Source organism: Tachypleus tridentatus, chromosome 7 (assembly GCF_004210375.1).
Source record: "Tachypleus tridentatus isolate NWPU-2018 chromosome 7, ASM421037v1, whole genome shotgun sequence".
Lineage (NCBI taxonomy): Eukaryota > Metazoa > Arthropoda > Merostomata > Xiphosura > Limulidae > Tachypleus > Tachypleus tridentatus.
The window spans coordinates 23,215,058-23,231,658 of record NC_134831.1 but is presented as its reverse complement, the minus strand read 5'-3'; the positions used below and the strand labels follow the sequence as shown (position 1 = coordinate 23,231,658).

The following is a 16,601-nucleotide window of genomic DNA, read 5'->3' as shown; positions in this document are numbered from 1 at the left end:
TTATAGTAAAGATAATATAAAAAAATCTCTAACATAACTGTAATGGAAACGGGAGAAAACACCATTCTTAAAATTCATGTTCTGTCTCGTCTATCATCCCCTAATAGTTCAAACCACTTTAAGAATTCTGTTTAGACTTAGGAGAAATTATATCTTCAACATTGCTTGTACTTTACACAACATGTTGCTAACTTCTATCTTCCAGTTACTTGATTTTTATTTGAATCTGCAAAAGAAAAACAAGTTTATGAAAAAAGAGTACAGAGAGGTGAATAATGCTGTTGATACATAATTTATAACACATATCCCAAATTTAATTAAAACATGCCACAATTCTACAATCCATTTTTAGAGCAAAAGAACAAAGAAGGTGACAAGAATTCTTCATTGGGTCTAGCACATTGATAAATTCACCTATGTTCTGGTTAACTTGATGTAGCACAATTATATGTTGTTTGTTTTTTCAAAGAGAAATAATTACCAATAGTTGATGTAATTTTACTAGGTAGAAGTATGTAAATACATCATTATGTGTGATAAATAGTGTTCCATTAACCTAAATTACCTGCAATTCAACAATGCACTTTAACTAGCATGAGCTCATAATTCACTTTTTTGCTTGAAAACTCCACAGTAAATAATGTGTTTATCATGATTTATTTTTAACATATGAGGTTGCAAGTATAAAACCAATGAACAAAGAAGATTAAATAAAAAAGTAACTTTTTCAATTCTCAGCCCTATTTCATGGCAAAGAAAAAGTAGCCTGAATTCTCTATTGGATATGACACATTGATAATACGTATTACCGAACCCTTCAACAAGATCATACATTGTCTTTAACAGTTCATTTTACCTGAGATGATAGTAGAAGGTAGGGATATTTTTCGCAGTTAGAAAGGGTTATAACCCCTAATGCTCTTCTCATTGTGGTTAATTTGATGTAGCACAATTATATGTGCTATAAATACGTATAGAAATACGTTACTATGTGTTATAAATCGTCTTCCATTGGCCTAAATTACCCAACACTTATAAGGAATAATACATAACTTACGTACAAATCTTATATTTATCCTGTTTCTCACTTCAGGATGTCAAAAGGAATTGGTACGTCATTAAAAAACTGATATTTCCACCATGAATGACATCAGATTTTAAGCTAAACGCATGGGTAGTTGGTTATACACGGTTATTTTGTGGGCCAAGGCTACTGTTGTAAATTTCTAAATCAACAGAGTAGGAAATATACATAATTGTAACAACATTTTATCATCAATAAGCACAGATATGTCCAGTAATTCTGTCCTTAACAAACTAGCGCACTTCTAATGATCAAATTGTCACCAACAATCACATTTGTGTGAGTGTAGTATATATGAAAATGGTATATGAAAGTGTCGAAATTGTTTTTTAATATAAACTTCTTTATCTGACATTATTGGATGTAAACTTTATTTTATTATATAAAGCTAAGTTTCTGTCTGGTTCATCATGCCTTTTCGCCATCTTTATAGACAGCTATAAAGATATTTTAGATACTTATTTTTATTAGAGGATTTATTCTTACATTTTGCGAGTTTTTATTTGAACGCGTAAAGTCTCTGAAACCGTGTCGTACACTACTTCATCCTATGTACAGCTTTGTAAACACCGTGTAGTTTTATTCAATAAAGTTCGTCTACGTGAGATGGTTCGTCATATTGTGTAATTTTTATTTTTCATATAGACCATGATTTATCGATATAACACATAATGCTTGCAAGAAAACGTATCTTAAATGGCATTAGTGATAATGATAGAATAAGAAAAAATTAAAGTGAAAAACATGTTCTAGATATTTGAATCATCATTATACAATACATACATGAATAAACTGAAAAGTATTAAGGCTGATACGTATTTGACAGATAGAAAAAAAAACAAATTTTATGTGTTTGCTTGTTTAGAATTAAGCACAAAGCTACACAATCGAAACCCGATTTTTAGTGTGTAAGTCTGCAAATATACCACTGTGCTACTGCCTTATGTGGTTGCAGTGATCTCTTTTGTACATTATTCATTCCAATAACACAACGTTATTTAACATGTGAGATTTGTCAGTACAAAACTAACTTGTATGAAGTTTTACTATACCTTAGGCTTATACGTATGAATTTCATAACACGTGTGGTGATTTGGTTTGGTTTGAATTTCGTGCAAAGCTACAAGAGGGATATCTGTGCTCACACATGTTGAAGAAAAATGATATTATGTTTCATTAATTTAAACACATTTATGCTTAATTTAAGTTGCAGAAACTTAAATATGAATACCTTGTATAATAAAAAGATAGTTTCTTATTTATTACTTTCTCAAGGGTATATATAATCCTATGCTGTTATTTCATGCACCTTATAGAAAATTGTATGGTATCACTATTTCAGGGATTAGATTACATTCATATATACCAAGTAATAATAAATAAAGCCCTGTTAAATATTTAACTCAGAAGTTTATAATACTTCTTATGTTTCCGTGTCAGTTTATACTTTCCATTATGGCTCCTAGTATATTTTCTGTTTCACTTCGTATAACTACTACTAGAATCTCAACTATTCCACCTTTCGTAAGCGCTCTGGTTATACGGTTTCTATTTCATTCATATTAAGACTTCTTGAGCCTACGTGATTTTCTAAGTGTTTATGTAATACTACTGATTGACAGTATTTTTCCCGATCAGTTTTTAGTGAATGTTCTAAAGTTTCACGTAATTAGTATATAAAAACCGACACATCGAGAGGCAAGTATTATTATTATTATCAGGTATCTTCAGTCAATGTGTTATATAGGCCTAGGAGCTATAATTGTGATTAACGTCTATATGTAAAAACGGCTGGTATGGATAGAGAAAGCTCTATATGGAGGAGCGAAGAACATTTCGACCTTCTTCGGTCATCGTCAGCTTTCTCTACCTATACCAGCCGCTTCTACATATACATTCTTCTATGAAAGTGGGTTTTCTCGTCATCACGGATTGTGATGAACATCTGTTAATCGGAAAACTACAGAACTGGACCGGGAACGTTTATTGATTTCGAACGTTACAAACCGTTCAAATTCAGTCAATTACTTCAGACGTTGTTATTTCTACGTGTACATTAAACATATTCGCCGGGAAAAGTCCGTTTATAAGAGTGTGAGGGTAAAAAAACCAAGCTAGCTAGCTTAAGCGAGGTGTGACAATATCAACTCAGAATTATCCGTGATGACGAGAAACAAATGCAAAGTTAAAGAAGCCTTACTTGTACAACAACTCAAGCCCATAATAAACCAATACAAAGGAACATCTTTATATCTATATTAATAAATATATCCAACATCTAAGCACGCCCTCTACATCCTTACACTCAATTACACAACCTTCTTCAAACATGTGGTCAGCTACCAGTCAGTAACCTTTTCTTTCTTTGTGAACCTGACGATGACCAAAAAAATGTCGAAACGTTGTTCGCTCCTCTAGTGCTTTCTCTACCCATACCAGACATTTTTACAAATATATAATCAACTCAGAATTAATTTATTCGTCGCGGATCTGGATTGTCGACGAAATATTCAGTTCTAAACTGGATATGAAAATCGGTATTGTTTGTAACTTTGTAAAACTCTTGTATATAAATCATCATTTCTAACAACTATTAATAATAGCTATTGTTATAATTTGTATTGTTTTTGTTTGTATATTAAAATATATTTGTATTAAAAAGAAAGTTATGTGTATCAATCTTCTTGGTGAATACCATAAATTTAATACATATTCACATTTAGTTCACTTCTAAATTAATATTTCTGTCTATTTCAAATAGTAATATGTTAACATACGTAACACGATCCAAGACCATTTTTACACTGTAAGGGCCTAACCAACTTACCTGCTGCTCTAGGCCAGTGCTTCCCAAGAGTTTTAGTGGTTCACCCACAGATTAATGAGGAAAATTAATCAGGATAATGAGTATTATCAAGTATACAACAAATTCAAGAACAAAGAGAAAAAGTCATAAGTTATTGTTATTTATTCTTATTCTGGTTATAGTGTGATAAAAACATTTATTTTTTTTATGAAGTATTCATAAAAGCTCCATCTCGGTGATGTTGTTCTTCCCATGGATCCTGAGACAATGTTCTTGGGCCTTTTTCATTGACCGTAAGTTAAATTTCGTTTCTCACATCAAGCAACTATGTGTCACGTGTATATGTCCATTAAACATCCTCTTGTCCACTCTTCCACCTCTCGGGGAGTGGATCGATATTCTATGCTCAAGATTTATCGTGTCCTCATTTGATTGAAACTGGACTATGGATCTGTGGTATATAGTTCTGTTAAGACATCAGCCTTGAATATGTTGTACCCCATTCACCATCTAGGGCTTTGGCTTTGAAACACTTCTCCATTCCAGAGTTTGTACAGACTTTCACGAACATCCTGTACACCTCCGTCGTTTGCAACGCTCCTTACCGTATACATCAAAACTTCGATCCTTACCACAGCATCCCACCTAGGGATGTTTCTCTTCTTCATTGGATCATGCGTTTTCAGAATAAATGGTTTGCCATTGTTTTTGTTTTGTTTTTCTTGCCCACGTATCCAAGCACAGCTGGCTGAATTGGGTGTCCCTCAATAACATTGGTGTCTTCACTGGTCATCCGAGAAAGTTAAATACTTCCAATTGGAAGTACCATCTTCTATTTACCAAACACCTTTTGAACCGTCCTTTCCTTCTCATTAATATAGATGGTTTGAAATCAGATTACTCAGTGGGTTTTGACATGGTTTGTTGTAGTTCAGTTTCTGTGTTCACTGCCAAATTGTATGACATTTCTCTTGTCCTGTATCATGTAGAAGTTATGCAGTATACATATTGTACTATTTATACGGACTATCTTAGCTCTCTACTGATCTTGGAATCGCTTCACATTAGTTCTCTCCCAGTTCTCGTCGATATTCAAAACCGACTGGTCCATTTCTCTTTATCATCCACTTCCATTCAGTTTTTTCTGGATACCAGACCATGTCGGTATTCACGGGATCGAGCTCGCTGAAACCACAGCTATATCTGTCTGCTCCAGTGTTGTCGCTGCCGTATCTATTTCATACATGGACTACGGTCCTGTATTCAAGGCTCAGCTCTATGCAAGTTGGCATTCGACTTGGAGTTAGCAACGTGATAACAAGCTTTTCAGATCAAACACTTTGGCAGTTTTTTTTTTCCACGAAGATCGGAAAGAGGAAGTTGTCTTAACTAGGCTATGCGTCGGTCACAGGTTTTACCAAGTTGTTTTCTTTTATCTGGGACTAACACACCAATGTGCGGTCTTTGTGACATTCAAGTCAAAATTACCCACATTTTACTGTCGTACCGTCGTTACGACCGTGAGCGATGGTGTCGTTTTAGACATATTTATTACCATGGTTTTACCCCGAGCAAATGGTTTTAATTTTTTAAGGGCCATTGGCGTTTTTTAATTCTACTTAAGTTTTATCCGACGTTGGGCCAATGTTTTTCTTTTGCCTTAATTTCCATTTACACTTTATAATATTTTTATTGTTACTTTATTTCTTACCGATTGATTGGTGCAGATAACCTAGTTGCTTTGCACCATGAAACGCCAACCAACCAACAATTTACGCATCGTTTGTTTGTTTGTTCACCTGAACACAGTCTTACGCACATTATTTACTAAAAATACTATGGTTCACTCACAACCAATTGGCATTACCTACCTTTCAAGTGGCAACTTCTAAATGAATATCATACCAATAAAACACCACCTCAGGTCGCTGGTTAAACATCGCTAATCGCCTTGAACTATAAATTTAGTATTATAACAAACACAAAATCCTTTGATAGATTGTTTCTTCAAGCACAAAATTGATAGAATTAAATAACTAAACTTCAACAAAACAAGTCTATTAGAACAATCTCTGGTGACACAGGTAATTGTATATTTTGTCATGACATCCAGATTATGAGAGTAAAATTAAAATCATAAAAAACTGTAAAACAACAACAATAACAATTATTTAAAACGTGAAATTTGCCCATTATTCTAATAACGCATCAACTGTCCCAAAGAGTGGGGTTCGATTTTTGTGGCAATAGAAAGCAAACCATATACCCTCGAAGCCGGTCAGTACTTGAAAGCCATACCGTATCCTTATTATGTACGTTTTTTTATAAGTGATATCAGGTATGAACTCTTGTTTAGTGGCTAAAGTGTGACGAAATGTGTACGTGTGTGTTTTCTTAAAGTAAAGCCACATCGGGATATCTGCTTAGTCTACCGAGGGGTGACGAAATGTACATAAAAATATATCACCTGCTTCTTTACACTTCTTTAACTGTCAGTTATGTTTCAAATATTCATTCATTTGAGCTTGAAGAAGGCCACATCTGAAAGTCAAAAGCCTGCACTGAAAACGAGACAAAAACAAATAAACAAAACAATAAACATGGATTTTCTTGTATGTTGTTTCAAAACCGTATGTTTAGTGTACTTGCTCTTTGCTGTTTAGACCCAGGAATGATCCTGATTAGGTCAGTTGGAATGTCAGCAAACAGTTGCTGGAGTGTCAGGTTTAAAAAAAAATAAATTTTGTTGGCATTAAGTGAAAAATAATAAATTATTATCATCATAATTATAACGGTAACATTGAAGTAACATTCCTAATCATTCCTGACAGACTTGATGGAGACAAAACTAAAATTCTAAAGAGTATGCTTTTTATACAAATACACATAAAAGAACGTACCACTTAACTCGAAAATATACATGACCAAGAGGCGTTACATCAAATATAAATAGAGGTTCTTATTTCGATGTTTGCATGTTTAAAAAGTAGATGCTAAACAACCGTTTTGATTCTCATTTAGTTGTATGTTTCCAAAACACATTTTAATCAATCTCATTAGTTTGTTCACAAATATACCAAAGTAATGTTCAATGTTTATCTTTTTTTGTTTTCATTTGTTGTCCATAAATACACGACAAAATTCAGTAGGAAGACTAAACACGATAAGTAAGTTTTCATTAAAATGCGGTAAATAACATTTTAACTCAATAAAACGAGGTTGTGTTTATTAAAATGTTGGAAGATATCCTAGAAAATTCTACAAATATGAATGTAATTTACTTACAATACACGTTTCTCAGGATATAGCAACATTGTTTAGTATAAAATAACTCTTCGCTATTTTCATTAATTGAAGTAACGGCATGGGACAGTGCTAAAATTTTCCATAAGAATAAGGTAGATAACGTCTACCTTATAGAGTAGTTTGAACTGAAACACTCAGCTATTGACCAGTCATACTACTTTATTGTAACTACACTTGCATTAAGCGACTTTAACGTCACGGTATCACAATAAAAATACAAAACAAATAAATGAAATAGATGCAGAAATGGTAGAAAGGCGAATACTCGTGTTTTTCTTGCAATAGGTGAGTTGATAGATAATTAAGCTAATGTCGCCATATTATCCAGTAGTATTTGCTTCAGTGTAACTATATCGTTTTTCTAATGACCGAATGTTTAAGAATATTTTTTCTAACTTTCAGGACACGCAAACATCAGATTACCTGGTACACGATTTATATTGTTCTGAAAGCTACATCATTCATGTGTTCACCTGACATCTACTTTAGCCTCGTAGCTGCGTCACCTCATAGGAATACAAATTCTTTTTTTAGTTAGATATGTCTCTTGAGCTCAACCAGTAAGAAGAAAGCTAAGAGTCTAAACGATATTATAACAACAGAATTAAAATTGAAGCAAGAAAAACATACCATATAATGTTGGTTTAAGAATATATTTTTTCTGTATACTATGTCTGTAAACAGTTGATTAAACTAATGTCGCCGTACTGCCAAGCTGTATTTATTTCAGTCTTACGGTATCATGTTCCATTGTTTATTTAATGAATGTTTAATAAGCTGCTTCACTTGACACGCAATTTTTAGTGTTTTGAAAGCTATATATTTCATTTGTTCACCTGATATTCATTCTCGCCACGTAGCAGCGTACGTCACCTCATTGGAATATAATTTTTTTTTTCAGTTAGATGTGTCACTAAAGCTCGACTGCTAAGACGAGGGCCGAGGGTGTATACGATATCATTAAGTTAGAATTAAACCTAAGGTAAGAAAAACATATCAACAAAATATTTATTTGACAGTATATGTTTTCTAATTATATTCTAGAATTGATCCAGCGTGATTTTAATGATTAATATGTAAGGCTGCATGTATGAAAGTCCAAAGTTTGAATCACAAAATTCCGTTACATACATTCTACTATTCTGTTATTAAATGTTCCTAATCAAGAAGCAAGCTGCTAGCTTGTTGTTTCCCCTCTGGTCAACATTTCTAAATCAGGTATGGTTAGGTATGACTTCTAGATCTCCGTCCTGACCGTTAAACTCTTGTGTCATCAAGGTGATTTTACTCATGCCCAGAGCGTCACACTTTTTTACCACCTTTCGCTCTCTGCAGTCTAAAGTTGGAAGGTGGTTGTTTACTAAAGAAAGAGAAAGAAAAAGTGAGAAATAAATAATTGGAATACTATACATTAAAAACTGCAAAACTCCAATTGATGCTATATTCCAGCCCCCAATATGATGTTAGCACACAAATACCAAGATATTAATGTGCTACTATACTTAACTCAATATTTTACTGTTAGTATAGCTCTCATCCTTTATCCCACTATCTATATCTTCAATTATTCTAAATAGATCCACGCAGTAGAAATTCTTATATAGAGGGGAGTGATACAACTACATTAGTTCACTTATTTTAAGTGGTATGTCAAGTATTTTCTTCAGTAGGAACCAGTCTGGATTAAGATATAAAATGGTCCAAGTAAGCAATTCTAAAAAAAAAAGTATTCTACTTATTTATTAAAACGTAATTGAATATAGCTACAAATAATTTTTGTTTGTGGCTAAACGATTTTATTATCTCAAATTAGTTATTGTTTTCACTAAATAATTAATTAATTTGAAATAACAGATGTATTTATGTCACATAATCTTTCTACTCTACGTACTTACTTAAAATGTAGGACACGTTAACACGATGCTTTTGATCAGTCCCTTTCTCTCTCTCTCTACACAGTGGTTCATCTTTAGGGGCTCATTCGTGTAAAGTCTGAGTTCTGATACTTATGTTGTCTCAGTCAGTGGGCTCTGACCTTGTGTAACAGGTAATAAAAATATTGTCTCTTGCGAGGTGTATCGTATTTGGAAATTCAAACGGAATTTTTCGTGCGTCTATAGAACAAAACTTTTTTTATTGGCGAAATTACGTTAAAATTTTAAAAATTTGCGATGACAATTCTCTATTTGGAGAAAACCCATACTGCACCTGATGTGTGAATTCTATCTGCAACAGAAGAAAGTACCACTACGCTTCACATAGATAAATAATGAAAGAAGTTTAGAAGACATATAAGTGTAGAGAATACTTAGAAAAATAAGTATGTCTTAAATAGTAGGAAACCATCTAACAGACACAAATATCTAATCATTACTTTATTACATCATCATATTTTCAGTTTTTTTGCGTAAATTACAATATACTATATTGCCTAAACGCTATGAGAAGAGCAAATGTTTTAAGTTGTATTTTGATGTATCAGAATATATTCATCTGATTATCCATTGCTGGTGTAAGTTTTCAAATTTCACCAATTCTTACATATATTTAAAATATTTATATACTCGTACATCAAATCTTTCATCAACAGTTCTATTTCTGTGTTTCTATTCTAATCATGTTAATTTAATACTTAATATAAAGTAAGCTTAGTTCTACTTTAATAAAGTTGAGTTATCTAATAAAATATTGTAGTATAAACTCCTGCTTTTCTTTCTCTCTAGATCCAATTTCATCATGGAGAAACTCTTTCTTACCTTTGCCACAACTCTTCTAGTCTTAATCATAGGGTAATTCATGATTATGTTACTATTGGTCAAAGATCTTTTAATGTTTAAGTAATTATTACAACGTAACTGGCCATCATAATATTTAAGAAGTATTTTTACTTTATTTTAAGTAATTGTTTTCAACTGAAATTAGTGTGAATTTGTATGTAACACATACCTGTTAGAAAATTAAATATTTCATTTTGCTTAAGAATGGTTGTTCCATTTATAGATAAAGATTCAGATGTGTTGTATATTTAAACCAAAATATCTATTACTTTCACAACCAATTCACTTGCTTTGCAGTTTATTTTCAGGATTTTCCAAATCAAAAGTAACTAACGTTTAGAACCGCTTTAACTAACTGGAAAGTGAACTGTAAGAATACCTAAGATTTACTGATATATTATTTTCAACTCTACAACTACGTAATCACAATTCTTAATTTAAAATCTTTCAAGTTTTAAGCGCAACAAACAAGTACAATTTAACTGACGTATAAATTCTGAAAGTAATTTTAAGTCTCAAAGAATAAAAGTAATACCAGAAAAGGCTGTAATGAATGGTGAGTCCACGAAGATGTCGAAGGGAAATGTCAGGTAACTAAATAAATTGTCTGGTCTTCGTGGTTGTATAATATTTAACTAACAGTGATAAACGAGCATAACACGCATTTTTCAATATTTTAGTTGATACATAGTTTTAAGTTTTCATTGTGTTTTAATATTTAGTAACAGTAGAGAATATCTGTCAAAGGTACTAAATTTCTCTCACCTTTGTTATTTATGGGACTGTTTAAGTCGCAAAAGTCATCACATAGTTTTGTTGCAAGAACAAAGCTAAGAATGGAAGCATTAGTCTGTTGTTATGGCGAACAAAGCAATTTCCTATGAGTTTTTCGTCTTCCGTTAATACGAGTTACTGAGACTAAATGAAATTCTTTGCCACACTGCTGTCCGTCAGGCTCGAGATTCCATAAAGATTCAAATTTAATTAGACTTTGGAGAGAGTTCTCGAATTTTTCGAGACTTTTTTTAATGTATCCTTTTGCAAACCCCAGTTTGATATTCTATAGTAATAGATTGTGTTGTCACAGGCTCTAGATCTAAAATTAAAGAGCTAAAAGTACACTAACGATACACAGTTTATTTACTTTCTCTAGTACATAAACACAAGCATTTGTTTATGTGTTTAATTAATTTTAACTTGTTTGAGGTTTTGTTAGAATAATGAATGCGATTGTTTACAACCTTGCATCCACAGTTTTTCTTTAGGTAAAGACAGTCGAAAGCAAGATAAAATTTGTGGACAGTTTCTTGATATAGTAGCTGAAAAATCTTTCTCATTTTGTGATTCCTTCTATGAAAAAAAATGAGAGAAAACTCAGAACATTATGATGGTATAATGTAATTAAACTCCAATTGACTTTAGAAACGTTAACTGTTTGGTACTGAATCCTAGTGAATCTTCTTTTAAGTGTAGACTATTTGTATTTTTACAGTTGTTTTATTGTGTTATCTCCTTTCTTCTAGTATTTCTAACAGCATACTTTGTTTTAGTTCCATTTATCATTTTCAATATTTAACTGGCAATACGTAAAGTCGCTATAGTACTACTTTCGTGGTTCATATGTGTTTATTTCCACTAATTAACTAACCACCATTAAACAAAAAATGGCTATAACGTAATTTCTAGTTTTGCTTCATTGAAGCTAGATTCGTTGTGAATTTATCGTGTGAAAAGTTTAAACAGATTAATACACATTTATGTTTGCAGGAAAGAAGCTTGGACTCTGAGCTGTTTCGAATGTGATAAATCCGCGTGTATAAACTATACAAAAAACTGCCCTGTTGGTTTCACTGTTGACGTTTGTGGCTGTTGCGAAGTTTGCGCTAAGGTATAGAAAATATTCGCTTACTGGATTATAAATATTTACTTAAAACATTAAAATTAGTTTTTCCATATTAAAAAAATAACTTTGATAATTATTATTCTTTGATATTCTACAGTAATAGATTGTGTTGTCACAGGTTCTAGATCTAAAATTAAAGAGCTAAAAGTACACTAACGATACACAACGTTATCAATTAACAACTTTGATAATTATTATTCTTTTAATAACATCATTGTCAGCATATAATATATTAATTTAATAGGTAACAAATAAAGAAAAACAGAACAATATGAATATATATTTATAACTTTAATCGTTACATTTTTCACGATAAACTGATAGATTGAAATCATCTTACAACAGTTATTTATACCTTACAGTAATATATTGTTCTGAATTCCAGTTATCCTATAATTATTTTGTTGTTTATTTATGAAAGAAGCATCCTTAAGCAAAAGAAAAACATCAGGTATTGATATAACTATATGTACACGTAATTTGTTAAATGTGAAAGTCACGATCTTTCACAGTAAAACATTTTACGGTAATTTGTATTAATGTAGAGCAAATGCAAATAACTCAGAATTTTCTATTGTAAGTTCAGTCCTGGACAAAGATGTTTTTATTCAAAACATTTACGGATAACGTACCTTAACTAAAGTAGAAATATAATGTGAGATCTGTAGGCCTATTTCGCCAAATATTGTCTCATTATTGCATTTTTTTAGTTTTCCTACTGCTTTTAAATATTTGAAGAAGGTATATATTTTCAGTTATGTTTTTGTTTCTAAATTTCTATTTATATTACGTTTCGATTGCTGGTACGATTAGGTTAAAATGTAACATAAGTTCTTTCTGTATTAAAAAATATATGTGAAATCAACAACAAATGAAGAGATGTATAGACTGTTAGAAATGGCAGCAGGATTTCAGGAAGAGCTTCTGCTTTTACATACATAAACGTGAATTATAAATATAATGTTAATAGAAATAACCTTAACAATATCAAGAAAGAAAGGAGTCTTGGTATAATAGTCGATCATTTCTCCAGCCATTCAAGCAGTGTGCTATTTCTAATGTTTTTTGTTTCTTTCACTGAGATCAGCATGTAACTTAAGGTCTGATATGCTATGTTTTTTACAGCTCAAATTTGCTCTCAAACAGAACATCATGTAAATTTTAACAACCGTGGGGACGTTATAATGTGACGGTTAATCCCACTATTCGTTGGTAAAAGAGTAGCCCAAGAGTTGGCGGTGGGTGGTGATGACTAGCTGCCTTCCCTCTAGTCTTACACTGCTAAATTAGGGACGGCTAGCACAGATAGCCTTCGAGTAGCTTTGTGCGAAATTCCAAAACAAATAAACAAACAAATTTTAACAAATGTCCTAGTTACTAGAGATTCGCATGCTTAGAAGGCATAAGTTTTTCGGACAAAGTAACTGATATAAAGGTAGAGGTAGTTCATTGAGAAATAGGGAAGTAGTTCTTGCGTAGTCATTGGCTGATGTTTATAATGTATGGTTTTTATGTAGATTAGCAACTGTTTACAAAATGCAGTTTTTTATAATGTAAGTGTGAATTTTAATGTGTCTAACCTTAAAACTGACCCGTTTGACATTGCAAAATGCATGTTATATGAAATAACTCTGTACATATCATAATTGTTAATGATGAGTTTCCTACTTAAGCTTAATTTGTCACAAGAAATCGTTTGTTATAAAAACATTTTAGGGCATTTACGATATCCAAACAATGCGTGCTTAACCCTACTTTCCACTTAACATGATTGGTAAACACAACACTAATAAAACTTTTGTTTTACCTATATTAGTTTCTAATGACTGGCTGAAACGGCAGACACAATTTGATTATGATATTTTTGTTTCTTATATATATATATCTCCCAAAAATTGTATATAAATGCTTATTTTATTTTATGTTTGTGTATATACGTTTGGTGACAGGCGGAAGGAGAGACTTGTGGCGGAGAGTGGAATAAGGAAGGTTCTTGTGGTCGTCGCCTTTCTTGTGTCCACGAAGTACCCGCTAATGAGGATCCGGAATGGTTTAAACTTAAGAATCCAGGAACGTGTAGACCTCTAGCTGTATAAGGTGTTAAACATGAAATGTGTTAGCACTATTCTTAATATTTAAATCCAACTGAAATTGAAAAGGATTATAGCATATATTATTAAATCTATATTGCACTTTATAGTTAGAACATTTGTAGCCAAATAAAATGTATGTTTTCTTTAGTTAACAGAAAACACGCACATGTACAGAAAAGATGTCAATGAATAAGACAAACATCAATTAAACTGATGTCATGCCCAGAATTTTCTCAGTGATTTTACTTACAAACGACTAGTCAATGGGTAGGATATACAGAACAAAACGAAACTGCGTGACTTAAATAATGGTTTAAACGGACAAACAATGACATGAAAACGGAAGACACAAGTATTTAACACATATCAAAATATAAAGTTAAAATGGACACACATTACAATACGAATTGAGCTGGAAACTAAAATATAACGTTGATAATTTATATTAAACAGAAAGAAAACTGAACATGACATTTAAATAAAAATACAAAACAACGACACCTGAACTAGTTACCTTGCTTAGAAATGAAACAACTACCTGGCTGCTTGAAGTAGAAGACTAACCAAATAAGAATCATACATTACTTCCACAAACATATCTTGATCAGAAAAGCTGAACTGACCCATTAATTATGCTATGTCGCCATTCTGTTGTGTCACATCATATAAATATCTTAAATAGTGCTAAGATTCTAAGTATTCGGCTGGCGTCTAATACATATCGTACACTTTAGGACAGATCTCAATCTGTTTTCAAGCTGAGTATGACCTATTGGCATACAGCAGATACGAGGGTCCATAGTTCGTGTCCTCTTTCAAAAAAAAAATCTACAATTGTTCTCTGAATTTCGCGGACGCGTTAAAAGAGTAATAAACAAATACCACTCTTAGATTATAGTAGCCGAAGGTTGTCGGTGGACACTGCTGATCAGTTTATTTCTCTCCTGTATTGAGTACCATTAGAAACAAAACTTCTATGAATAATTAAGCTGGATGCTTCTACAACTGACAAAAAAAAAAAAAATTCTATGAGATTATATTAGGGGTGACGACTCCTCATTAGGTCAAATATGGCTTTGTTTGGTCATTTAAATATCATCAAAAGTCCATCTCGGTATCTTCAAATGTTGATAAAATAATTGTTAACCGTATTGCTCTACAGCTGCTAAGCCTAGATACAAATATTTTCACTTCTAGATTCGTCGTTTATTCTATTTGTTCTTTAATAATATATAAAATATATTTAGTCTAAATATAACAGGTGTAGCAACTTAGACTTTTCTTGGATAAACTCTTCAATAACATTTTATCGTAAAACCATAGGGTTTGTTTGTTTGTTTGGAAATTTCGCACAAAGCTACTCGAGGGCTATCTGTGCTAGCCGTCCCTAATTTAGCAGTGTAAGACTAGAGGAAAGGCAGCTAGTCATCACCACCCACCGCCAACTCTTGGGCTACTCTTTACCAACGAATAGTGGGATTGACCGTCACATTATACACCCCGACGGCTGGGAGGGCGAGCATGTTTAGCGCGACGCGGGCGCGAACCCGCGACCCTCGGATTACGAGTCGCACGCCTTACGCGCTAGGCCATGCCAGGCCAAAACCATAGGGAGATGAGCTAAAATATTTTAACCTTAATTCAGTAATATTATAATAAAGACGTTATTTTAGATTATGAAATTTTTTTAGTTTGTGTTTCCATATGAAACTCTTTTTATATTCTAAATATTTTCTACCACAACAAATTACTTTACAATCAATCGACTTTCTTATCTTATACTAATTGACTAACAAACTTTTTCATTATTGTTATTGTTTTCATAAAAGACAGTGTTTTGATTTATACCAACGCATTAAAGCTCAATAAAACACGTTTTAAAGAAACTATGTATAAATCTTCCATTTCCAACACCAATTTTTTAAAATAAATTATGCAACACTGTTTCTTATTCATAGATTATTAGATAACATATAATTTTTTCAAGGTCTATTCGTTTTTAAGATAAATTCAACAGTCTTCTTTCCTCCTATTAAGAGGTGAACAGTTTTACGTAATATCACGATCACTTCAAAAACATGATAATATTTTAGATTTCTGGTATATCTAGGGAAAATAAATATATGTTTTTGAGAACATACTTGTTTTTTTTTTGTCTGTGAAGCATTAGCTTCCTACTGATTGTTACAGAAATGTAGGGGGCATAAGGCTAGTTAAAGTCTACATCTTGTGAAAAAAAAAAGATGTTTAAGTCTCAATTTCTACGCAGATATTGTAAATCTTTGTTAGGATACAGCTATATTATGAATTGTATCATTAGAATTAACTAGAGTTATCTCCTATTTTTGAGCTAATAAAGACTCATAGAAAATTATCTATTTTTAATTATTTCGCTGTTTTAAATAACAGAATACACAATAATTAAATTATTTATTTCGTTGAAACATGTTTGAATATGTAAGATTAAATCTTATAGTACGATCCATTAGGTAAATTACGCATAAATTAAACTAAATTATGTATCAAAATATCCAATTTTTGTCAAGCTAATCCGATCCGTTTACGATAGTTGTATTTGACATGTCATTAAGCAAAGTGAGCGTTGCCGATATATATATATAACATATATATA

At 32.1% G+C, this 16,601-nt stretch overlaps 1 protein-coding gene and 1 long non-coding RNA gene across 5 annotated transcripts; one reads left to right on the top strand and one right to left on the bottom strand.

The window, feature by feature from the left end:
* Window positions 1-4: 4 nt before the first annotated feature.
* LOC143255301 (uncharacterized) lies at window positions 5-9,230 on the bottom strand. Of its 2 annotated transcripts, none has more exons than XR_013030531.1 (3): window positions 9,092-9,230; window positions 7,176-8,556; window positions 5-226 (listed from the first exon to the last, which is right to left on the bottom strand). It is a non-coding gene; the product is annotated as an uncharacterized LOC143255301 (long non-coding RNA). The 2 variants fall into 2 exon arrangements; XR_013030532.1 differs by having other exon boundaries at window positions 8,328-8,556.
* Window positions 8,038-16,338, top strand: LOC143255300 (venom protein 302-like). Of its 3 annotated transcripts, XM_076510755.1 has the most exons (5): window positions 8,131-8,178; window positions 9,156-9,243; window positions 9,920-9,985; window positions 11,741-11,861; window positions 13,826-16,338. In XM_076510755.1, exons 3-5 carry the CDS (start codon window positions 9,933-9,935, stop codon window positions 13,970-13,972), a joined length of 321 nt encoding a protein of 106 aa, XP_076366870.1. In that variant the 5' UTR covers window positions 8,131-8,178; window positions 9,156-9,243; window positions 9,920-9,932; the 3' UTR covers window positions 13,973-16,338. The 3 variants fall into 3 exon arrangements, with proteins under 3 accessions (XP_076366867.1, XP_076366870.1, XP_076366868.1); XM_076510752.1 differs by lacking the exon at window positions 9,156-9,243 and having other exon boundaries at window positions 8,038-8,178; XM_076510753.1 differs by lacking the exons at window positions 8,131-8,178; window positions 9,156-9,243 and adding an exon at window positions 9,646-9,708.
* The last annotated feature ends 263 nt before the right edge of the window (window positions 16,339-16,601 follow it).